Below are 27,144 nucleotides of genomic sequence, written 5' to 3' on the forward strand. Positions count from 1 at the left end.
CCCGCGGCTAATACCACACATCGCTGATCGCGGCGATGTGCGGTATTAACCCTTTAGAAGCAGCGGTCAAAGCTGACCGCCGCTTCTAAAGTGAAACTGAAAGTATCCCGGCTGCTCAGTCGGGCTGTTCGGGACCGCCGCGGTGAAATCGCGGCGTCCCGAACAGCTGATCGGACACCGGGAGGGCCCTTACCTGCCTCCTCTGTGTCCGATCGACGAATGACTGCTCCGTGCCTGAGATCCAGGCAGGAGCAGTCAAGCGCCGATAACACTGATCACAGGCGTGTTAATACACGCCTGTGATCAGGATGAGAGATCAGTGTGTGCAGTGTTATAGGTCCCTATGGGACCTATAACACTGCAAAAAAAAAAAGTAAAAAAAAAGTGTTAATAAAGGTCATTTAACCCCTTCCCTAATAAAAGTTTGAATCACCCCCTTTTTCCCATAAAAAAAATAAAACAGTGTAAAAAAATAAAAAATAAACATATGTGGTATCGCCGCGTGCGTAAATGTCCCAACTATAAAAATATATCATCAATTAAGCCGTACGGTCAATGGCGTACGCACAAAAAATTCCAAAGTCCAAAAAAGTTTTACCGTATTTTGGTAACTTTTTATAACATTAAAAAATGAATAAAAAGTGATCAAAAAGTTCGATCAAAACAAAAATCATAACAATAAAAACTTCAGATCACGGTGCAAAAAATGAGTCCTCATACCGCCCTGTACGTGGAAAAATAAAAAAGTTATAGGGGTCAGAATATGACATTTTTAAACGTATAAATTTTCCTGCATGTAGTTATGATTTTTTCCAGAAGTGCGACAAAATCAAATCTATATAAATAGGGTATCATTTTAACCGTATGGACCTACAGAATAATGATAAGGTGTAATTTTTACCGAAATATGCACTGCGTAGAAACGGAAGCCCCCAAAAGTTACAAAATGGCGGGTTTTTTTCGATTTTGTTGCACAATGATTTTTTTTTTCCGTTTCGCCGTGCATTTTTGGGTAAAATGACTAATGTCACTGCAAAGTAGAATTGGCGACGCAAAAAATAAGCCATAATATGGATTTTTAGGTGGAAAATTGAAAGGGTTATGATTTTTAAAAGGTAAGGAGGAAAAAAACGAAAGTGCAAAAACGGAAAAACCCTGAGTCCTTAAGGGGTTAAAAAGCTCCCATGGTGCCAGAACAGCAAAAAATAAAAACATATGGCACACTATTTGGGAAATTATACCCCTCAAGGAACGTAACAAGGGGTACATACAGTGAGACTTTACACCACACAGGTGTTTGACGAATTCGATGTGAAAATTTTTAAAAAAAAGTTAGATTTTTTTTTCACTGAAATGCTGGTGTTACCCCAAATTTTCTCATTTTCCCAAGGGGTAATGGGAGAAAAAGGCCCCCAAAATGTGTAACCCCATCTCTTCTGAGTATGGAAATACCCCATATGTGGATGTAAATTGCTCTGCTGGCCCACTGCAATGCTCAGAAGAGAAGGAGCGCTATTAGGCTTTAGGAGAGAGAATTTGGTTGGAACGGAAGTCGGGGACCATGTACGTTTACAAAGCCCCCATGGTGCCAGAACAGAGGATTCCCCCCCACATGTGACCCATTTTGGAAACTAAACCCCTTAAGAAATGTAATAAGGGGTGCAGTGAGCATTTACACCCCACTGGCGTTTGACAGATCTTTGGAACAGTGGGCTGTGCAAGTAAAAAATAAAAATTTTCATTTTCACGGACCACTGTTCAAAAAATCTGTCCTACACCTGTGGGGCATAAATACTCACTGTACCCCCACTTAATATATTCTGTGAGGGGTGTAGTTTCCAAAATAGGGTCACATGTGGGGGGAATCCACTGTTCTGGCACCATTGGGGCTTTGTAAACGCACAATGCCTATAATTCCAGCCAAATACTCTCTCCAAAAGCCCAATGGAGCTCCTTCTCTCCTTAGCATTGTAGTGCGCTTGCAGAGCACTTTACATCCACATATGGGGTATTTCCATACTCAGAAGAAATGTTGTTACAAGTTTTTTTTTTTTTTTTTTTTTTTTTTGGGGGGGGGGGGGGGGGCTTTTTTCCTATTAGCCCTTATGAAAATGAAAAATCTGGGGTAACACGAGCATTTTAGTTAACAAAATCAAATTTTCACGCCCAACTTTAACAAAAATTTGTCAAACACCTGTGGGTGTTAAGGCTCATTTATACCCCTAGTTACGTTCCGTGAGGTGTGTAGTTTCCAAAATGGGGGTCACATGTGGGTATTTATTGTTTTGCTTTTATGTCAGAACCGCTGTCAGGATCAGCCACCCCTGTGCAAATCACCAATTTAGGCCTCAAATGTACATTGTGCACTCTCACTCCTGAGCCCTGTTGTTCGCCCACAGAGCACTTTACAACCACATATGGGGTATTTCCGTACTCAGGGGAAATTGCGTTACACATTTTGGGGGAAAAGTAGGGGGCAACACCAGCATGTTAGTGTAAAAATGTTTATTATTTTATACTAACATGCTGGTGTAGACCCCAACTTTACCTTTTCATAAGGGGTGAAAGGAGAAAAATCCCCCCCAACATTTGTAGCGCAATTACTCCCGAGTACGCAAATAACCCATATGTGGCACTAAAAACTGTTGCCTTGAAATACAACAGGGCTCCGGAGTGAGAGCGCCATGCGCCAAATTAAATTAAAGGCCTAAATTAGGGGTTTGCATAGGGACCGAAACGGATGCAAGCATGCCTTCTCCACCAAAAATACTGTACGGCAGTGTTCCCCAAACAGGGTGCCCCCAGCTTTTGCAAGACTCCCAGCATGCCTGGACAGTCAATGGCTTTCTGGCAATACTGGGAGTTATTTTGCAACAGCTGGAGGCTCAGTTTTGGACCAAGTGTCGTACGAGACGTTTTTAATTTTGATTTGGGGGGGGGGGGGGGCAGTGTTAGGGTGTGTATATGTAGTGTGTTTGTTTGTTTTTTACCCTTTATTTTGTGTAGGTGTAGTGTAGTGTGGTGTTTTTAAGATACACTCACCCGGGCAGGGGTTTGCAGCGAGTTTCCTGCTGGGAGTTTCAGCTGCCACAGCTCAAACTTAACCCGGGACACTAGCTGTAAACCCCCGCCCGTGTGAGTGTACCCTGTACAATAACTTGGGGGGAGCGCAAACCTTCAGCTGTTGCAAAAAAACAACTCCCAGACCGTGCATGCTGGGAGTTGTATTTATGCAACAGCTGGAGGCGCACTGGCTGGGAAACATTGAATTAGGTAACTGACAGTGTTTCCCAACCAGTGGTCCAGCAGTTGTTGCAAATCTACAACTCCCAGCATGCCAGGACAGCCGAAGGGCATGTTGGGAGTTGTAATTTTGTAACAACTGGAGGAGAACAGTTTGAAGACCACTGTGTAGTGGTCTCCAAACTGTGGGCCTCCAGATGTTGCAAAACTTTAACTCCAATCATGCCCAGACTGCCCAGGCATGCTTGGAGTTGTAGTTCTGCAACATCTGTCCCTTCAGATGTTGCATTCCGTCCCGTTCAGGGCCCGTTTGGCTTTTTTCTTTTCCCTTTAGCACAACGGACCCTGAAACGCATCGGAAAACAACAACGAACACTGTCTGGTCCCAACGAACCCCATTTACTTGAATGAGGTATGTGGCGGATCTGGTAGTTTAGCATAGGACATGTACATGGACTATTTTTTTCCCCGCTTAACTCCCGTTGTTCTGATGGGATTGCAGACGGAACACCGAGTCAACCGGCAATGTGAACAGGACCTTATAGTCCATTGTCCATTATAACAAATGAAGATGTCAAAATAGGAGAACAACTTAACAACTAAAAATTAATTAATTATACAGATATAGATAGACACACACACATATATATTTATTATTTGTTTTATTTTTTTTACCTTGAATGGTAGTGGACATTTAGAAAACCCATTTTATTTTATATGTCACAGACACATATCAAAACATTTTATCGGTTTGAGTCTTATTTTTCACAAGAATGAGCCGGGAGAAGTAATCTCTTCTGGCTCTGTGTCACGTGACCTGGACAGACTTGACAGATAGTGAATGTCAATGGGGCCATTCGGTCTCAGACATAGCGCATGCTATATGTCTGGAGAGGAGTGCACAGACACATGCCGCTCTTGGACTCATTCAAGTCATTGGTCAGGGTGAGAGTACTCAGAGCCCATTGATTAAAAACATTTGACATGCCCCTAGGACAAATGAAAAGGTGTTTTTTGTTTTTGTTTTACAGAAATAGAAGATAGGAAACACAGAGAAAAGGAAACACAGCCGCACATCCACAACTTGTATTTTGATCTACTTGCTTCTCAGCATAAATTCGAACACTAACAGGTTGTTAGTATACATTTTGATCAAAAAGTACAAGCCCACTCGCCACGTCAAGGCCACCTATTAAGAGTGGGTCCCTAACCCAACATTGGTGTAGCACCGGGCAGCAATTGTAGTCTGTCCCCTCTTTCATAGCCAGCACTCTGCTCCACCCATTCGGCCCAGGCATTTTTAATTAGCAGGAGACTGCATAAGGGTTTCCTCCTACCATTCTCCCAGCCCTCTGGCAGGGAGCACTTGGTAGGAATTCACATTGGTGTGGTTCCACTGCGGCGGTCATTGTTACTGAGATGGTTTGTCTGTGGGGTGGTGTGGCCTGGAGCCAGGGGCTTGGTCGGGCAGCAGTGGGGATGCCTGGCCACTGGGTCGCTCTCCCTGTGGGCATGGTGTTGCAATGGTGGTGGCCGCCACCCGGCGCAATGCTAATGTTGAGTTGGGGACCCACTCTAAATAGGTGGCCTTGACGTGGAGAGTGGGCTTATACTTTTTGATCAAAATGTATACTAACAACCTGTTCGTGTTTGAATTTATGCTGAGAAGAAATTAGATCAAAATACAAAATTGTGGATGTGCGGCAGTGTTTCCTTTTCTCTATTTTTGCCTTATGTTAAAATATTAAAATAAAACAACACAATTCTGTCCAGAAAACAGTTACTCAAACAAATTCGCTATTCTAACTAAATATTAGAATTTCTGTACATTTAATCTATAAAAGGATTAAAGGACATCTGCAGTGTTACAAACACTTATCCCCCTATCCTCAAGATAGGGGATAAGAGTTTGATCGCGGGGGGTCCGAACCACCGGCGATCTCCTGTACGGGGCCGCGGCTGTCCTGTGCAGGGGGCGTGCCAGCCGCAGCACAACGTTGCGGCCGGCACGCCTCCTCCATACATCTCTATGAGAGAGGCGGGGAGGCAGCATATGTGCATCTCTATGAGGAGACTGGGCGTCACCGTCGACCTCTAGGTCACCGCTACGCGCCTTAGCTCTCACCATGAGCGCTCACCATGAGCACTAATGGCGGCGCCCTGTTAGGGAGATCGGGGGGTCCCAGCGGTTGGACCCCCCGCGATCAAACACTTATCCTCTATCCTGTGGATAGGGGATAAGTGTAATGCCACTGCAGTTGTCCTTAAAATAAAAAACACTTCTCAAGTCAGTGACATGCACCAGCACCCATGTTGATCAGCCCTTATCCAATCAGCTATGGATAGGTTGTCAGCCAAAATGTTTGGAATAAAAGAGAATTAGGATAGTTAAAAACTCTCACCTAGAGTTAAAATTTACAAAATTGTACATTATTGTGAAATGTCAAAACATAGTTCTTCAAAGGACAAATGTTCAGGGAGTATAGAATGTGACCATTCTCCAAAACACATTCGATAAAAAATAAAATGAAGTAACAGGTACAATGGGTCAAAATGAGTCCCCCAAGATGATCCCCCTGGCACCCTTGCAGATATCTGGTTATGCTAGGGGAAGCTGCGGCCAGCCGGGCATTTCCCTAGCAGCAGGATTTAAGGCATTACAGTAGATGGATGGTTTGAGTTTGGCAGAAGTAGTGTTGCTTGTACACAGCAGCTCTCTATTTTGGCTGACAGAAGCGAGTCCCAATGATGTCCATTTAAGGGTTGTCTGTGTCTTCATAATGCGATAACAAATACTGCTAACACTTGGAGATACGGAGGATCTAACTTTTATCCCCAGGAGTATAAAAAGACTTCCACTCTAAGCTAAGCCTTGACATTTCCAAATCTTAAATACCCCCTATTTAGGGCACTATCCACCAGGAGAACATGATCTATTATGAGCGATTGTGTAATCTGAGAGGTAGAAATCAACCCTCCGCTTATCTGATTATCCAAATTAAAAAAGGGATCTAGTCTTCTCCAATTTTTGTCATTATATCTTAAAATTCATGTTAGGAAATTAGCCGCTTCCCTTTTCAGTACCTGATGCAGCTAAACGAAATGAAGTGATTCCAGCTGCGGAGGGGATGATTACATTAAGCACGAAAATATTACACTGAAAATCAAGGCCGGCCAATCAAATCATTAATCTGTAATCAATACAGGCCGCTCGCTCACACACTTGCATTACATTTTCCTGATTGTAGAGAATTAGGGACACCCACTCCCCCCTCCAAAATGCCTATTTCTGTTTAGCTGGGTTTTATTTTTATCCCTGGCTTATTATTTCCTGCCTCTTGGATGAGAGTATTCTCAAAACTGCTCTCCAACGAAACCCTTGGCCTTCTGAACTCCAAACATTACAGTGGGAACGAGAACATAAAAGGCAATGGACATATATGGATCACAAATGACCCTACAAATCCAGCCACCCTATGAGCTTTGTCCGAGGCCACAGACAATTCCTGGATTAAAACAGCATTAATAGTGTAGAAATACAATAGTGAAAAATGAACAATCCATTATACACATTTTTAGCAGCTCTCTAGTGTGGTGGTTACATTTTCAAGTATTAAAGCAGCCATGAAAATGGGATTTTTCTCAGCAGAACTCGGAGATTTAGCATGTTCTTTTATGTTCTGTCCTAAACTTTTCATTTATCCCAAGAGTATATGCAAAGAAAACTCAAATTAAAGTCCCAGTAGATATGTGCTCTGTGGTTAGTGTTTCCCACCTCCTCTGGAATCTCATCTTAGGCTCTTGCACACTATGGAATATTGAGCTAAATTCCGGGTAGACATTGTGTGCAGAAGGCACCGCCGCAATGTCTGTGATTCATGTGCCGTCCCATTGACAGCAATGCAGTCGTTTCAACTGAAAGAATGAACATGTCGGGAATTAGAATTTACGGAAATTCCTCTGGATAGGGGATGTTATTTTTCACCGGAGAACCCCTTTAATTATACCATAGGCTGAGATCCCTAGATCATTTGGGTAGCTCTATAAATTTATATCATATAGATGGCCCTTTTACAGAGAGACAATTATCGGGCACAAGTGTGAACCTGGTCCATCCATTTATTAGAGAATTGGCCACTGCCAGGGAAAAATGTATGGCCAGTCAGAGTTTACCCAGGCTTTGGATACTGTTGCATTGTACATATTACAGGGTTTTAAAATTGTTTAAATTATAAAAAGATTTAGAGTTTTCCTTCTCCAGCTTTTATGTATGAAAATATACCACAAGGTGCTCAATTCCAGTCGACCTGGTAAGGGTATGTTCACATGGAGTAATGTAAATGGGATCTCCACGAGCGGAGATCCCATCTGGTGGCTGCCGCTGAAATAGAAATACTGTACTTCAACGGAAGGGCCGCGCAGGGCGGCAATGCAGGGCTTGCGGACTTCTGTGCAAAGAATTAAGTTCTTTCTTTGCACAGATAAATTTCAGAGGCAGAATTGTCCTCCGCTGAAATTCATCAGTGTGAATGGGTCTTGCGGAAGAGCTGTTCACACTGATGTTAACGTTCACTGCCTGTAATTCCGCTTCAGTAATTCCTGCCCCTCTTTATCAGTTCAATTAAAATCACATAAAGTCAAGACCAATCTGAGCTTAGAAGTGACTGCTGGGACCCCCGGTGATCACAAGAATGGAAGACAATTATCACCAAATTAATGGAGCAGCTTCCAAACATTGTGAAGCACTGAGCTCCATCTCTTTGGGGACAACTGCCCCCCCTCATACACAGATCAGCAAGTCCTCTCTTATTCAGCGGATAGGAGATAACTGGATCTTGGAATAACTCCTTTAACCATTACTGGATTCGGTCCAGTGGCAGACATTACTGCCTGATGGAGTATTTATCTAGCATCCCAGCCAGGGCCAAGACCTGTGAAATTCCAACTTCCAGCAAATTTTTTTTTCTGCCCCCAGCAAGAAATGAATTAAAATAGGTCTGGATAACATTTTAAAGCACGTGTACATAAAAGCCTATACACACACACATTAAAGTCTGCCAACAGTCTCCCTGTGTACCAACATGGTGGCATCAGTAGAGGATGTAGCATGAGATCCACTTGCGGGGCATAAATCCTAACACAAGGAATGAGTATGTAAGACGTTCGCTGTAATAAACTTTATTAGCTACTCCCAAGGAGCCTCAGCGAACACACCACTGTAATAGTAACCTGAATTTATCTTTCTGCAGGAGAGACTTCACCGCAGTTATTTCTAATGACAATAACATTAAATAGTTGGGCTTAAAATCTGTGCCAAAGCAAAATACTATTCTGAGCCTGACAAAATAAAACAAGAAAGAGGATTTATGGATCACTGATCATTTCCCTCAGCATACATGAGTTTTTACTGGATCATGTCTTTCGCAAGGGGTCGTGTTGGTCATATATTGGTTGGAGAGATTATATTAGAATGTTAACACTGTCTTACTGGCGAGTTGGGGGTCGAACCTTTAAATAGCAGCCAATCTGACTAAGAAGTAGTGTAGTACAATGCTTTGGGGAGAGACCAAACACAGGAGGGCAGATCATCAGAATAGATAATGGTTTCACCAGACAATACAAGTTCACACCTATCCTCCACCAGTTCACCAAGACATATGTTCAAAATTTATTGAAAACATATCCCTACGTTTCCTCAATAAACTTGAATAGAGCAAATGGGGACAAAAGTATAACAAGTATAGGGGACAAAAGTATAGGGAGGCAATGGGGCGGCGGTGGTGGTTGGACTAGGGAGGACCCCAGGACAGGCAGGGGGAGAGAAGCGGGTGGCGGCGGCGGTCTCTGGCCCCACAAAAGCCGCTGCTGTTCATTGATTTAAAGCGCCCGCTTTAAATCATTGATCTGCAGCGGCTTCTGCGGGGCCGGGGGTCGATGGAATAGCCGATAACTTATACCGGAATATAGATATAAGTTATCGGCTATCGGTCTGAAAGGTCATAGATTATCGGTATCAGCCCTAAAAAATCAATATCGGTCGATCCCTAGTATAGATGTGCACACTAGTCTATGCTCCCTGTTCTGGCCTAAGGTAGCAGAGCCAACCCAGAATAAATAAAATAGTAGCAGGTAAACATTACCTATTGATACGGAATTACATTTTTTTGTGGGCATTCACGGAATACCCCACAATTAGGTAACATCCTCCCTACACTAAAAATAATAATTTACAGTTATAATATTGCATCAAAAATAAACCTTGACCACAGGTTTCCTGAATAGCACTACCTTTGGATAGGGGATAAGATATAGAGGGGCCGAGTACCCCTTTAAGGGCTATTAAAGCTCTTTATCAGTTCATATATAGCGATACAGTTAATATATATTTAAGAGAATTTGTTACCATAAACCCACCTAAACTACTGTAATAAGCACATAGATGAAAACAAAGATTCCAAATACAGTGAAACCTCTTTGAGAAGACCACCCAAAAATGCATTAAGGAGTGGTCTTCTATGAGGGTGGTCTCCTTAATTAAAATGGCCTTTATGATGAATGTATGGTGGATTTAAAATAATAGGTGGTCACTGTATGTTTTTCTTCTCTCAACTCATTCTCGGTCCCCGGCAGGAAGCCTGCAGACTGTCCATGGTCTAGATGCTTTTACACAAGATATGTGAGAAGTACAGTGATCCCTCAACTTACAATGGCCTCAACATACAATAGTTTCAACATACAATGTTTTTTTCTGGACCATCGCAACTTGAAACCAGACTCCACATACAATGCTACAGACTGTCCATATCTGTGAAATGTGTCACAACTGGAGGAACTGACCAATCAGAATGGGCATTTTACTGGTAAATCACCTGTATTACTGAAGTACATGCAGTGACTGGCTGTCTGGTAGTGCCCCCTACAGTACAGGGAGGAACTACAAGTTCTGTACTATTTACCTGTGGCAGGGTTAGCTGCTCTTTTGGACACCAAGTAAGGGTGGCTCCATTTGGGACACTGTTTGTACTGTATAGGACCCTGAAGAAGCTCCTGTCCTCTACATAAACCACTGTTTCCCGACCAGGGTGCCTCCAGCTGTTGCAAAACTGCAACTCCCAGCATGCCCGGACAGCCGTTGGCTGTCCGGGCATACTGGAAGTTGTAGTTTTGCAACAGCTGGAGGTACCCTGGTTGGGAAACACTGACATAGACAGTGATTTACAGCTCCCAGCAGATCTTTCTTACTGTTATATGTAAGGATTTGCTTTATCTGTATTAGTTATCTACTTATTTTTCTTTTCCTATTTACTTTTCCTATTTTTGGATGACACTTTGGGGCTTCAGAACCAATTACCAGGTTTCCCTAGAGGTATGGTCTCAAAATACAATGGTTTCAACATACAATGGTTGCCCTGGAACCGATTAATATTGTAACTTGAGGGACCACTGTATCAGTTTTGTGGAGGTCTGACCGCAGGGACGCACACCGATCATGAGAACAGGTGTCCCCAAGCCAAGCACTGTACTCAGCTGTGTCTATCAAACCCAGAGAGTCAATGACATGATTGACATGCACTACATTCACACAGGAAGACAAGGTACCCGTAATTTCGTTATCAGTGTTGTCCAGGTAGTCAGAGCCACCATGATCAGATACTTACCACATATTCCATCGATAAGTATGTTTTAATCTTGGGATAACCTAACAATGTATTATTTATTTCAAGTCAGATCCACTTACCCTCATTGGATGAATATCCGCATAAGGAGGCTTTCCTTCTGCCATTTCTATTGATGTAATTCCCAGAGACCAAATATCTGCTACACAGTTGTACCCAATTTCTTGTATCACTTCAGGAGCCATCCAGAATGGAGTGCCAATTACTGTATTACGCTTTGCCATTGTATCCTATTGAGGTTAAGGAAAAAAAGAAATTAAAAGAACAGCTTTAAAAATTTTCCACTGCAACACCTTTTTTTTTTTCTTTTTAAATCAACTGGTGCCAGAAAGTTAAACAGATTTGTAAATTAGGTCGTGCTCCAATAATAATTCAATGGTTATTTATTAAAAATGTATAGTGCATTACTCCTCACAGGGCCCTTGTGAGAAAAAACACATATAATAAATGTACAAGATTAAACGATCTTAAAATGTTAAAAAGTATCACTGGCATATAAGATGGCTCTATGTAGACAAATTCATATAACGTCTTTACGGTATTGTGAAGATACAATATAAATGTCCTTTTGTATGGCAATTATAAATCAAAGTGGGTACTCTGTTACCGGTCCTGGATGATGTGGCTCTGTCAGCTCCCGTGCCTGGATATCACAGTCAGCGGTCTTAGATGGTGCTGTGGCTTTGACTCTCAAGATCCAGGTGTTATGCGGTGGTGGTCGTCCCAGGCTGGTGGCACTTGCAGGCGCCGATGATGGAATCGCCGGGAGACCGTGCGCTAGCAGGCGCTGATGGTGGATTTGTCAGGAGACCAAGCGCTGGCAGGCACTGATGACTACTGAGGAAAGGGTCGTATCTGAGAACCCTGAAACGCGTCTAGTCCTGTTTATTAATCTTGTTCACTGGCATTTATGCTCTTTATGAACTTAAGCTACTGCTCACGGAGCAAATTCACCACATTGTGGATCTCCTACGCATTAGTCGATCTAGACTAGTGTCCGGTCCTGATTTTACCTGGCCAGCTCCGGCTCAAGCTGACGTCACACGCCATCTACACGAGGCAAGCTCCATCTACCCAGCGTGTAGTCTCCGGCTTCCAAGTCCAGCGGTGAGGAGATCGATACCATCAGCGCCTGCCAGCGCTTGGTCTCCTGACAAATCCACCATCAGCGCCTGCTAGCGCACGGTCTCCCGGCGATTCCATCATCGGCGCCTGCCAGTGCCACCAGCCTGGGACGACCACCACCGCATAACACCTGGATCTTGAGAGTCAAAGCCACAGCACCATCTAAGACCGCTGACTGTGATATCCAGGCACGGGAGCTGACAGAGCCACATCATCCAGGACCGGTAACAGAGTACCCACTTTGATTTATAATTGCCATACAAAAGGACATTTATATTGTATCTTCACAATACCGTAAAGACGTTATATGAATTTGTCTACATAGAGCCATCTTATATGCCAGTGATACTTTTTAACATTTTAAGATCGTTTAATCTTGTACATTTATTATATGTGTTTTTTCTCACAAGGGCCCTGTGAGGAGTAATGCACTATACATTTTTAATAAATAACCATTGAATTATTATTGGAGCACGACCCAGTTATCTATTGTCTATTTAATCAAATCACACTACCTTGGAAGGTCCGGGCAATATTTTTCTATACATATTCCGTTATTTTTTGCAGCTGTGGTATAGTTGCATGCCCTGTTGACCTCAGGTAGGGTTTACACATTAATTGTGAGCTGCACTTGCACCTTTTTTCCTTTTCTTCAGATTTGTAAATTACTTCTATTAAAAAATCTTAATCCTTCCATTACTGATCAGCTGCTGTTATGATCCACAGGAAGTTCTTTTCTTTTTCATTTCCTTTCAGTGCTCTCTGCTGACATCTCTGTCCATTTTAGGAACTGTCCAGAATAGGAGCAAATCCCCATAGAAAACCTCTCCTGCTCTGGACAGTTCCTAAAATGGACAGATATGTCAGCAGAGAGCACTGTGGTCAGACAGAAAGGATATTAAAAAAAGAAAAGAACTTCCTGTGGATCATAACAGCAGCTGATAAGTGCTGGAAGGATTAAGATTTTTTAATAGAAGTAATTTACAAATCTGTTTAACTTTTTGGCACCAGTTGATTTAAAAAAAAAAAAAGTTTTCCAGTGGAGTACCCCTTTAACCAAGTCTGTGCAAAGGTACAAGAGCATATCATTTCCTCAGCTGGAACTTACTGTCAATTGGCCCGCAACTCCAAAGTCGGCCAATTTGGCATGACCTTCCGTGTTCAGGAGGATATTCCCGGCTTTTATATCTCTATGGATCTTCCTCATAAAGTGTAAGTATTCAAGGCCCTTTAGCGTTGATTTTAGTATAGTAGCAATTTCATCTTCTGTTAACTGAAAGACAAAACATACATGTATTTTTTCAGAACCTCTCTCTCCTGTATAAAAGGAAAAAAAATAAAAAAATCGCAATCCCATCATTCCAGTTTTAAGTAAAATGAACAGAGGAAAAAAAAATAGAGAAAAAAAAAATTTTCTTTATTTTTTTTTTTTCTTTATTATTTTACCGAGGAATTATCACGGTCCTGCTGCACGTAAAGTGAGGAAAAATAAACTCTGCAGCGCTCTTTATGCTTCTCCATTCGTCTGCCAGTATGGCAAAGATCAAAAGGAGAAAAAAATAATAATAATTATATATAAAATAAAACTAACAAATGCAAGCATTTAAAGAACACATAAAAAGGATTTCTTATCTAAAGTATTACATTAGTACAGCTTTTCTTCTTCTGAAGGCGATAGCACCATGGGGGGGGGCATGCATCAAGGAGTTACACTGACTTTTAACATGTCGTCCAATATTTCTGCATTTATCCCGTTGACCGTTCAGGAATGAATTCATTAGTGCGGACAATTAGGCATGTGATGATACCAAATATGTTTTTTTTTGTTTTTTTTTGTTTTTACAGTTTTATATATGTAATAGAGATGAGCGAACTTACAGTAAATTCGATTCATCACGAACTTCTCGGCTCGGCAGTTGATAACTTTTCCTGCGTAAATTAGTTCAGCCTTCAGGTGCTCCGGTGGGCTGGAAAAGGTGGGTACAGTCCTAGGAAAGAGTCTCCTAGGACTGTATCCACCTTTTCCAGCCCACCGGAGCACCGGAAAGCTGAACTAATTTATGCAGGAAAAGCCATCAACTGCTGAGCCGAGAAGTTTGTGACGAATCGAATTTATTGTAAGTTCGCTCATCTCTAATATGTAACATTGGGGGGGATCCGTATTAGAACCAGTATAGTAATTGTTTCTAATCAGTTAAAGAAGAAAATGTAGGTGATACATTCGCTTTAAACAAATTCGTTCTGACAACTTTTTCACAAAGTATCACAAACAAAAATGTATCCCCCCCCTATCAGCAGGATAGGAAATAAGTTTTAGATCGCAGAGGGTCCGACTTTGTACCTGATATATCTCCTTTATAGCCCTAAAAACTACAACAAATCAGATAGCCAAAGGGGAAAAAAAAGAAAAAATCCTGGCAAAATTAAATAGTTCACGGTATCCCCAAAAAAAGATAAAAATTAAAAAAAAAATTTTTTATTTAAACGACAGAAGACTGTATGTAGGATGATTCGCAACTCAACACATTGGGCAAGTTCCTGAGAACAAACAAGGTTATGCATAAAATTCCAAATTAGATAAAAGTTTATTGATTTCCAGGATTGAGCAATAACAGAACAAGCTCCAATATTGTACAGTACATTGTTTCCCAACCAGGGTGCCTCCTGCTGTTGCAAAACTACAACTCCTAGCATGCCCGGAATGCCTTTGGCTGTCTGGGCATGCTGGGAGTTGTAGTTTTGCAATAGCAGGAGGCACCCTGGTTGGGAAACAATGTACTATACAATATTGTAGCTTGTGCTGTTATTGCTCATAGTAAGGTTTTTCCCAACCAGGGTGCCTCCAGCTGTTGCAAAACTACAACTCCCAGCATGCCCGGACAGCCAAAGGCTGTCCGGGCATGCTGGGAGTTGTAGTTTTGCAATAGCTGGAGGCACCATGGTTGGGAAACACTGGTATACTAGAACAACAGAGCAGAGCAATTCAGGTCCTTTACTCTAGAGGGAGCTAAAAACCTGAAAAAATATTGGCTTTCCCCGTGCTCCTGAAACAGCGAAAGGTTAAACGCTCTCTTCCCATTTCTCAATTCCCACTTCAAAGTCCCATTTAGGGTTGGCCAGCCCTTTAAGAATGCAATATCATGCTCTGCGGTAACTGCAGATGTTTTTCCCGAGCAGCTGGAAAATGTACAATCTGCGTTATCTACTGAGATCAGCAAACAGGGACGTTTCTGAGGTTTAACATGATTGCAAATCCGGCCATAATAAAATAAAGGCTGCTTCACCTACAGATTAAAGGAGACAGAAGCAAACGGGCAAACAAAATCATACTGTTACCATCAGCGTGGCTGGTAGCGCTGCAGGCTGTATGGTCAGAAAGGAGCATTGTGCAGCCCGGGAACACATTTGGGAAGTGGAGGTGGTTGGTTCAATGCTCACAAGATTGAAGGGTACAGATAAAAATGTATTTAGCCTGGATCCATTAACATTCCTCCCTCCCTCGGATTGCATTTGCTTTCTCTTGTTTATGGTCGCCACACATAATTTGTAATTTTCCAGTAGTTTCTATTTTTATGCAATCGAGATGTAAAACAATTATGGAGCTTATTAGAAAAGTTTCCACTGCAGAACTTTCTCAGCCCTCTCCTGTTTCAATGGGTGGCGGCAATAAACCGAATAAAATAAAAAATATTATATTATATTATTATATTATTATATATATATATATATATATATATATATATATATATGGCAAATAGACCCCTATTACATGTACAGAGATTATATAGTCAGGTATGTAGGATCAGGATCGTTCCTATAAGCACAATATAGAATAAACATGTCTAATGCAGAATATAACCATAACCATCTCTTCCATGGAGTAATGGTAGTTACAGATTCGCCCCCTTTATGACGAAGGACGTAAATGTACGTCCTGGTGCGGTGGTACTTAACGCACTAGGACGTACATTTACGTCCTGTACGTGATCGTGAACACCAGGGTTGTGCTCGAGTCATACACGGCAGATCCCATCTGCTATCGGCAGCCAGGGACCCGCTGGTAATGTTGGACATCAGTGATCGCGCTTATGTCCGCCATTAACCCCTCAGATGCCGTGAACAATACAGATCACGGCATCTGCGGCAGTGCGGCCAGAAAAATGTATGATCGGATCGCCATCAGCGCGGCCGGAGGGATCCGATCATCAATAATGGTGGACGGAGGTCCCCTCACCTGCCTCCATCCGTCTCCAGGGGTCTTCTGCTCTGGTCTGAGATCGAGCAGAAGATCGCCTATAACACTGATCAGTGCTATTCCCTATACATAGCTCTGAACAGTATTAGCAATCAAGTGATTGCAATAAATAGTCCCCTAGGGGACATAAAAAGTGTTAAAAAAAAAAAAAGTGTTAAAAAAAAAAGTGAAAAAAGTTAAAAATCCCCTCGCCCAATAAAAATGTAAACTGTCCCTCTTTACCCCAAAAAGAGTAAAAATTTATAAACATATCTGGTATAGCCGCGTGCGTAAATCTCCAACCTATCAAAATATAATGTTAATGATCCCGTACGGTGAACTGCGTTAACATAAAAAAAAAAATTCCAAAATTGCTGCTTTTTTGTCGCTTCATATTCCACAAAAATGTAATAAAAAATGTATTAAAAGTTTTATATAAGCAAATGTGGTATCAATAAAAAGTACAGATCATGGCGCAAAAAGTGAGCCCTCATAACGCTGCTTATATACGGAAAAATAAAAAAAGATATGGGTGGGCAAAATAGAGGGAAATTAAACGTACTAATTTGGTTATAAAGTTTGATATTTTTTTAAGCAGTACAATAATAGAAAAGTATGTAATCATGGGTATCATTTTAATCGTATTGACCCACAGAATAAAGAAAACATGTTTTACGTAAATGGTACAGCGTGAAAACGAAACCTTCCAAAAATTGCAAAATTGCGGGTTTTTTTAATTTCCCCACACAAATAAAAAAAAATTGGTTGCATTATACATTTTATGGTAAAATAAGTGAAAGCATTACAAAAAGGACAACTGGTCACACAAAAACAAGCCCTCATACTAGTCTGTGGATAAAAATATAAATAAAAAAGCACCACACCTGTCCTCAGGTTGTGTGTGGTATTACAACTCTTCTCCATTCACTTCAATGGAACTGAGCTGCAATACCAAATACAACCTGAGAACAGGTGTGGGGCTGTTTTGGGAACAAATCAGCTCTGTAGGGGATAAGATGTTTGATCACGGGGGTCCCATGTGATCTCCGGCGCGGCACCCCAGTCATCCCTAGCTACGCACTAGCCATCACACCCCCTCCCTTAGACATAAATGGAGGGAGCATGGCATGACGACACGAACATGGAAGCTCCAAGCTGCCGGGCCAGAGATTGCAGGGGTCCCCAGCGGCGGGACCCCAGCGATCAGACATCTTTTCGCTGGAGTAACCCTTTAAAGCAGTGGTCACAAACTGTGGCCCTCCAGATGTTGCAAAACTTCAACTCCCAGCATGCCATTGGCTGTCTGGCATGCTGGGAGTTGAAGTTTTACAACATCTGTAGGGCCAACAGTTTGAGACCACACATTCCGTACTCGCATCAGATGCGGTGTTCATCTATTTGTACTGATCATACAGAATGAAATCTGTGGCAGAAGATACAGTATGGGTGAATGTACCCTAATAAGTAATAAAGCTGAATTAGAAACTTGTAATCCAGTGCATGATGACTATAAGTACACGTCTATCCAGACACTGTCCATGGTACTGACCGGGAGGAAGATGCATCAGTCACTGGACCACAATGTAAGACTCACAAAGACAAATGGGGATATTTATCAAAACCTGTGCTGAGGAAGAGTGGAGCAGTTTCCCATAGCAACCAATCAGATCGCTTCTTTCATATAAATAAATAAATAAATAAATAAATAAATAAATAAATAAAAAAGCAGCCATCTGATTGGGTGCTATGGGCACCTGCATTTTATTAGAGACCTCCATCTAGGAGTGTGCTTGACCTCCTTTGGCCTTCAGAATCTGGCCTGGTATAGATTTCACTAGGTGCCGACATCTTTCTCCAGGAATACTGGCCCATGTGGACACAATCACAAAGGATCACGGTTGCTGTACATTATATTTAGGTACTGACATGCTATGAACAGTCCATTCTACCTCATCCCAGAGAGACGGGAAGCAAGGAAAACTCACAGTCATGTTCCTAGTAGCAAACCGCGACTATACAACTAGTGGCATGGCGCAGTGTCCTGCTGAAAGTATCCTTTGGCCATATAGTAAACAGCTGCCATGAAGGGAAAAACCTGGTCAGCCATAATGCTTAGGTAAACCCTAATGTCCATCCACAGGTATCAGAAGACCCAGGGTGTGCCAAGAAAACATTGCCCGCACTATTACACCACCTCCATGAGCATGAACTGTTGCCACCTAAAAAGGAAAGGTTCATAGATTTGTCACAGTGCGCCAGAAATTCTGTCTGCGCCAGATTTTGCGCCAGAATTGAAAAAACCTCGACTAACTCTCCATTTTGCTAAGAAAACACGAAAAAGGGGCGTGACTGCTGGGGAAAGGGGGCGTGGTCTCAGGAAAGGGGCGTGTTCCCGACATGATCACAAAAACCCAACATATTTACTAAGGTTTCCACATAAAATGTGGTGGATTTCAGCTGAGGAAAACCAGACAGATCAGAACATGTGTATAAGAAGCAAAAATGTAGGGAAAGTGGAAAATGTAGGGAAACCTTAATAAATACCGGGGAAAATTGTAGGGAATTAAAACCCACAAAGAAAACTACAAAACACTCTTCGTAAATGAGGGCAATTATGAATAAAAGTTTCACTTCGATTGAAATTCCAAGAAAAAAAACTGAAGTCAAAAACTGTATGGTGAAAACCGGATGGAACCGTATCCACATACAGTTCTGTACAGTTCCCATTGACTCCCATGTTAAAATAAAACTTAAACGTTTCAATATGGTTTTTCACCTAGACCAAAAACTGTTGTAGGCTGCGGTTTTGGGTACGGGAATAAAAAAAAAATTAAAAAAAATTAAAAAAAACAGACAAAACCGTACACGGTGCAAAACAGACACAACCTGATGCATCTTTTAGCATACGGTTTTCAATACGTTTCCGTACTCTTTCAAATTGAAAACTTTTACGGAAACTGTATTGCAAAAACGTGGTGTGATCCCAGCCTTAGAAAGCAATCGGATTCCTTCTGACCAGGTAATGTTATCCTTTTACTCAGTGATACTGTTTTTTTAGCACTTCTGCCCAATGGAGAAATGCCTTTCTGTTTCCCCTAGGCAAGTTATGGCACCGGAATTAGTTGCCTGTTATAACCAATCCGTGGTGAGTAGCAGCAAGTTGTGCATTCAGAAATGTTAGTTGTATTTGACTGTAGGATTTGGTAAGGGAGGGGGGGGGTTAGTTAAAAGTAAAATAAAAAATTGTCTCCTACATCTCTCTCTCCCATACAGCCGCCTGTATAATGCTCACGGCTGTACAGCAATGCCTGGTTTGGTAACGCCTTACACCGGCTCATACCAGTGGGTGCAGTGGTGTCCTGCCTCAGACACTTATAGGCCAAGCACATGTATGACATCATACCCCCAGCAGTGGGGTTCGGGAGCGAGGAAGGTAGAGATACAGGATTTTATTTATTTATTTTATGTTTTTTAAACTAACCCCATCCTTAGACTAAATTTTAGAGAAGATTATCGCTGGAGTATCCCTTTAACGGTGACAGCACGTTCATCCCAATTCTGATAAATCCAGACATGACCCACAAGATGCGCTGTTGCTGGGTGTTTAAAGGGGTGTCAATGGCTGTCCGGGCATGCTGGGAATTGTAGTTTTGTAACATCTGGAGGGCCATAGTTTGAAGACCGCTGATTTACATGTATATTAACAGTATAAGTATATTCTATACATTTATAATAAATCCTTTTGTGGCCTCTGCCTTGTCCTACACACACAGCCGGGTTCTGTAACAGACTGCAATGTAAACATCTCTGTTCTCACAGCTTCAGGCATGGGGCTGCTTTTAGTTCATATACTAATCTCTGTCTCAGACATTTACAGCAGGGTTCGTGCACGTCTAAGATGAGATAACTAGAAATGTCCACTTTTTGAACAAAATGTCTTCCATGTTCATACAGTATTAAATTATCAGACTTAAAATACTTACAGTTTTATTTCGTAATCTAATTATGTCGGAGACGGAGCCAGCTCCACAGTACTCCATTACTATCCATAGGTCGGTGTTTTTAAAGTAGCTGCCATAATATTTCACAACATAGTGGCTACAAAAAGAGAAAGAAAACTCATTTTATGTTCTATGTAAAAGCAGAAGTCATTGTTTACACTTTTCAATTAACATTTTTAGTCATTGGACATAATGTGCAAACTATTGTAGCTTTGGTATTGGACAGCAGTGCTTTTAAAACTGTGAGGCGCCTCCACGTTGCTGGTGATCGCAACTGGGAATAGTTTCAAGAGCAATTATATGCCGCAAGGGTTAATATCTATTTTTAAAGGGGTACTCCGCTGTTAGACATCTTATCCCCTATTGAAAGGATAGAGGAAAAGATGTCTGATCGCAGGGGTCCCGCAATTTCCCGCAGCACCCGGCGTTTGTTTCAGGAAGCAGTGGTCGAGACATCACGGCCACACCCCTGACATCACAGCACGCCCCCTCCATTCATGTCTATGGGAGGGGGCACGACAGCCAACAAGCCCCCTCTCATAGATATGAATGGAGGGGGGTGTGACATGATGTCACAATTAGAGATGAGCGAATTTACAGTAAATTCGATTCGTCACAAACTTCTCCGCTCGGCAGTTGATGAGTTTTCCTGCATAAATTAGTTCAGCTTTCAGGTGCTCCCGTGGGCTGGAAAAGGTGGATACAGTCCAAGGAGACTCTTTCCTAGGACTGTATCCACCTTTTCCAGCCCACCATAGCACCTGAAAGCTGAACTACTTTATGCAGGATAAGTCATCAACTGCCGAGCCGAGAAGTTCGTGACGAATCGAATTTACTGTAAATTCGCTCATCTCTAGTCACAAATCACAGCTCCAAGACTCTGAACTAAAATCTTCAGAATGCTGGAGCACGGGAGTACCCCTTTAATATCTAATAAATGGCATGTATTGCCCAATACCCTAGTATGTGGGAAAATAAAAATTAATAGTAAAGTAACCAACCATTGACCCTACCCCCCCCCCCCCCCCCCCTCATACCAACTTGGCTGCCATCTTACCTGTCACATTGCTGCATAATAGAGATTTCTTTAATGATTTCCTGAAGATCTGATTCCACAGGAACTTGTTTTATTGCAACTACTTGCCCAGACTCTTTGTGAATGGCCTTAAATACACTGCCATAGGACCTGTAAAGCAGGAGCAAAAAGAAAAACTAATTTAGCGACAAATAAAAATAAACAAATATAAGGAAATGTATCGCCAGAAAAAAAACATTTCAAATAATTTTTTTATTGCTAATTTTAAATGGAATTTAAAGAAAACCTGAGAAAAATGACAGTGATCACACAGACCAATAGCTTTCATGTCTGGAGCGGTAATGGGTGAACAGTCCCATATTATTAATGACAGCCAGATTGTACTGCAGGGGGCCTAGATAGGACAGGATAACCCATAGATAAGGCAGGGGGTGGTTTATCATGATGGGGGCGGTGAACTGGGAGGATTAGAAACATTTAACAAGATCATGAGAGGTTCTCTTTAAGGTCAAAAGAATGAACTGCTGCTGCTGTAAATTAACCATGGATCTTTAATATGATCTACAGTGCACGCAAACCAAGATCGCCTACTGCCGCATCCCTGCTAGATCCATGCCGTGCCCCATTTATTTTAAAGGGAATCTGTCAGTGTTACCCGCACTAACCTGCTGATACAGGCAGGTAATGTTGGTGACACTGATTATAACAATATTTAACTACCCCTGGTCCGTGGTCCCATTAGTCCGTCGTGTTCTTTATTCGGGCGTCAGGTTTGGTGCATGGGAAGGGCACGCTGATGTCACGGCTGCTGCTTCCTCGATGGGCCCTGCTGCAAGCAGGGATAAGGAAGATAACAGATCAACGGAACCACAGATCGGGGGAAGGTAAGTATTGTTATAAACAGTGTCACCTACACTACCAGCCTGTACCAAGAGGTTTGTGCAGGGACACTGATGACATTAATGAGTCAAACACATTTAGGTAGTGACACTGATCAGCTGATTTTCAGACCATATCAAGAATTTGACCCAGAGTTATGACAGAATCAGACCTTGGTTTTCTGTCTTGGTCAAAAGTCGGATACACTTTAAAAAGGAGCCGACCAGAGTCACTAGCTGACTCCATTTAACTAACTGAAACAAGTGGGGTATGGCATAGATCCGGCACGGATACAACAGTAGGTGGCTTTGAAATTCTACAAAAAGATTCTGCTGCACGTACCATGTGGAAAATAAAAACAGAGCTGAATGGATTAGCTAAAGGGAAATCCACAACAAAACTGCTACAAGATGGTGCAGAACTGTCTCGTGGATCTCCCTTTGGATTCTTGGTTCTTCTATTAAATGGTCTGTAGCAAATCTAAACTGTGAGGGCCTAGGCTAAAGGCCTCGCACACCGAAAGAATCCTACCAATGTATACACCCCAAAATAAGCTCACTAAAAAAATTTTTTACTTGTCCAGGTTAGAAAAGAATTAAGATTCACCGAGGCCATTGATAGGCTACTCACTTAATACACATCTGGGCGGCTGTTCAGATACTAAAAATAAATTGTCATTCCCGTTATTGTACTACAGATCCCATCTGACTGAACATCTGTTCTGTGTCACTATTGTCTGCAGCTCCATAAAGATTAGGTGTCGTGTCAACAAAAAAGTTCTCTACAGCAGAGATGGAGAAAGTATTGCTGGATTTGGAAGACAGTGCTACATGAATGTGGACCCACCGACACGTCCAATGTCTTGTTCTAGGAAATATTTGTTCTCTTCCTGTTATTACTAAAAATGTATGAATAAATTCATGACTGATACAATTCTCCATGGCAAAATAATGAATATATACAGTATCTCCCATAAGTGAGTCCACCCCTCACATTATATATACAGTATCTTCCATAAGTGAGTCCACCCCTCACATTATATATACAGTATTTCCCATAAGTGAGTCCACCCCTCATATTATATATACAGTATATCCCATAAGTGAGTCCACCCCTCACATTATATACAGTATCTCCCATAAGTGAGTCCACCCCTCACATTATATACAGTATCTCCCATAAGTGAGTCCACCCCTCACATTATATATACAGTATCTCCCATAAGTGACTCCACCCCTCACATTATATATACAGTATCTCCCATAAGTGAGTCCACCCCTCACATTATATACAGTATATCCCATAAGTGAGTCCACCCCTCACATTATATACAGTATCTCCCATAAGTGAGTCCACCCCTCACATTATATACAGTATCTCCCATAAGTGAGTCCACCCCTCACATTATATATACAGTATATCCCATAAGTGACTCCACCCCTCACATTATATACAGTATCTCCCATAAGTGAGTCCACCCCTGACATTATATACAGTATCTCCCATAAGTGAGTCCACCCCTCACATTATATATACAGTATTTCCCATAAGTGACTCCACCCCTCACATTTTATACAGTATCTCCCATAAGTGAGTCCACCCCTCATATTATATATACAGTATCTCCCATAAGTGAGTCCACCCCTCACATTATATATATACAGTATCTCCCATAAGTGAGTCCACCCCTCACATTATATATACAGTATCTCCCATAAGTGAGTCCACCCCTCACATTATATATACAGTATCTCCCATAAGTGAGTCCACCCCTCACATTATATATACAGTATATCCCATAAGTGAGTCCACCCCTCACATTATATATACAGTATCTCCCATAAGTGAGTCCACCCCTCACATTATATATACAGTATCTCCCATAAGTGACTCCACCCCTCACATTATATACAGTATCTCCCATAAGTGACTTCACCCCTCACATTATATACAGTATCTCCCATAAGTGACTCCACCCCTCACATTATATATACAGTATTTCCCATAAGTGACTCCACCCCTCACATTATATATACAGTATCTCCCATAAGTGATTCCACCCCTCACATTATATACAGTATCTCCCATAAGTGAGTCCACCCCTCACATTATATACAGTATCTCCCATAAGTGAGTCCACCCCTCACATTATATATACAGTATCTCCGAAAAGTGACTCCACCCCTCACATTATATACAGTATCTCCCATAAGTGAGTCCACCCCTCACATTATATATACAGTATCTCCGAAAAGTGACTCCACCCCTCACATTATATATACAGTATATCCCATAAGTGAGTCCACCCCTCACATTATATACAGTATCTCCCATAAGTGAGTCCACCCCTCACATTATATATACAGTATATCCCATAAGTGACTCCACCCCTCACATTATATATACAGTATATCCCATAAGTGACTCCACCCCTCACATTATATATACAGTATATCCCATAAGTGACTCCACCCCTCACATTATATATACAGTATCTCCCATAAGTGAGTCCACCCCTCACATTATATATACAGTATCTCCCATAAGTGAGTCCACCCCTCACATTATATACAGTATCTCCCATAAGTGAGTCCACCCCTCACATTATATATACAGTATATCCCATAAGTGAGTCCACCCCTCACACTATATATACAGTATATCCCATAAGTGACTCCACCCCTCACATTATATATACAGTATCTCCCATAAGTGACTCCACCCCTCCCATTATATACAGTATCTCCCATAAGTGAGTCCACCCCTCACATTATATACAGTATCTCCCATAAGTGAGTCCACCCCTCACATTATATATACAGTATCTCCCATAAGCGAGTCCACCCCTCACATTATATATAGTATCTCACATAAGTGAGTCCACCCCTCACATTATATACAGTATCTCCCATAAGTGAGTCCACCCCTCACATTATATACAGTATCTCCCATAAGTGAGTCCACCCCTCACATTATATATATACAGTATATCCCATAAGTGACTCCACCCCTCACATTATATACAGTATCTCCCATAAGTGAGTCCACCCCTCACATTATATATACTGTATCTCCCATAAGTGAGTCCACCCCTCACATTATATACAGTATCTCCCATAAGTGAGTCCACCCCTCACATTATATATACAGTATCTCCCATAAGTGAGTCCACCCCTCACATTATATATACAGTATCTCCCATAAGTGAGTCCACCCCTCACATTATATACAGTATCTCCCATAAGTGACTCCACCCCTCACACTATATATACAGTATCTCCCATAAGTGAGTCCACCCCTCACATTATATATACAGTATATCCCATAAGTGAGTCCACCCCTCACATTATATATACAGTATCTCCCATAAGTGAGTCCACCCCTCACATTATATACAGTATCTCCCATATGTGAGTCCTCCCCTCACATTATATACACAGTATCTCCCATAAGTGAGTCCACCCCTCACATTATATATATACAGTATCTCCCATAAGTGAGTCCACCCCTCACATTATATATACAGTATATCCCATAAGTGACTCCACCCCTCACATTATATATACAGTATCTCCCATAAGTGACTCCACCCCTCACATTATATACACAGTATCTCCCATAAGTGAGTCCACCCCTCACATTATATATATACAGTATATCCCATAAGTGACTCCACCCCTCACATTATATACACAGTATCTTCCATAAGTGAGTCCACCCCTCACATTATATATACAGTATCTTCCATAAGTGAGTCCACCCCTCACATTATATATACAGTATCTCCCATAAGTGACTCCACCCCTCACATTATATACAGTATCTCCCATAAGTGACTCCACCCCTCACATTATATATACAGTATCTCCCATAAGCGAGTCCACCCCTCACATTATATATACAGTATCTCCCATAAGCGAGTCCACCCCTCACATTATATACAGTATCTCACATAAGTGAGTCCACCCCTCACATTATATACAGTATCTCCCATAAGTGAGTCCACCCCTCACATTATATACAGTATCTCCCATATGTGAGTCCTCCCCTCACATTATATACACAGTATCTCCCATAAGTGAGTCCACCCCTCACATTATATATATACAGTATATCCCATAAGTGACTCCACCCCTCACATTATATATACAGTATCTCCCATAAGTGAGTCCACCCCTCACATTATATATACAGTATCTCCCATAAGTGAGTCCACCCCTCACATTATATATACAGTATCTCCCATAAGTGAGTCCACCCCTCACATTATATACAGTATCTCCCATAAGTGAGTCCACCCCTCACATTATATACAGTATCTCCCATAAGTGAGTCCACCCCTCACATTATATATACAGTATCTCCCATAAGTGAGTCCACCCCTCACATTATATATACAGTATCTCCCATAAGTGAGTCCACCCCTCACATTATATACACAGTATCTCCCATAAGTGAGTCCACCCCTCACATTATATATACAGTATCTCCCATAAGTGAGTCCATCCCTCACACTATATATACAGTATCTCCCATAAGTGACTCCACCCCTCACACTATATATACAGTATCTCCCATAAGTGAGTCCACCCCTCACATTATATATACAGTATCTCCCATAAGTGAGTCCACCCCTCACATTATATATACAGTATCTCCCATAAGTGAGTCCACCCCTCACATTATATATACAGTATCTCCCATAAGTGACTCCACCCCTCACACTATATATACAGTATCTCCCATAAGTGAGTCCACCCCTCACATTATATATACAGTATCTTCCATAAGTGAGTCCACCCCTCACATTATATATAGTATCTCCCATAACTGACTCCACCCCTCACATTGATCACATGAGCCGACCGGAGTGAACCGCAGCCTTCGGTCGGCTGCGATTTCAGCCGTATGCAGTTTCCCGACTGTAGGCAAAAACGCGGTCGACAACGT

The 27,144-nt window shown here is 41.8% G+C and overlaps 1 protein-coding gene across 1 annotated transcript in view; it reads right to left on the reverse strand.

The window, feature by feature from the left end:
• Positions 1-27,144, reverse strand: part of STK3 (serine/threonine kinase 3) — a 245,238-nt gene that overhangs the window by 182,097 nt on the left and 35,997 nt on the right. The window contains exons 3-6 of the mRNA XM_056522374.1: positions 21,337-21,465; positions 20,262-20,376; positions 13,153-13,317; positions 10,982-11,149 (exon numbers count right to left, since the gene is read on the reverse strand). Of these exons, the coding sequence (XP_056378349.1) occupies positions 10,982-11,149; positions 13,153-13,317; positions 20,262-20,376; positions 21,337-21,465 (577 nt within the window). The remainder of the gene's footprint in view (positions 1-10,981; positions 11,150-13,152; positions 13,318-20,261; positions 20,377-21,336; positions 21,466-27,144) is intronic.

Source organism: Hyla sarda, chromosome 5, assembly GCF_029499605.1.
Source record: "Hyla sarda isolate aHylSar1 chromosome 5, aHylSar1.hap1, whole genome shotgun sequence".
NCBI lineage: Eukaryota > Metazoa > Chordata > Amphibia > Anura > Hylidae > Hyla > Hyla sarda.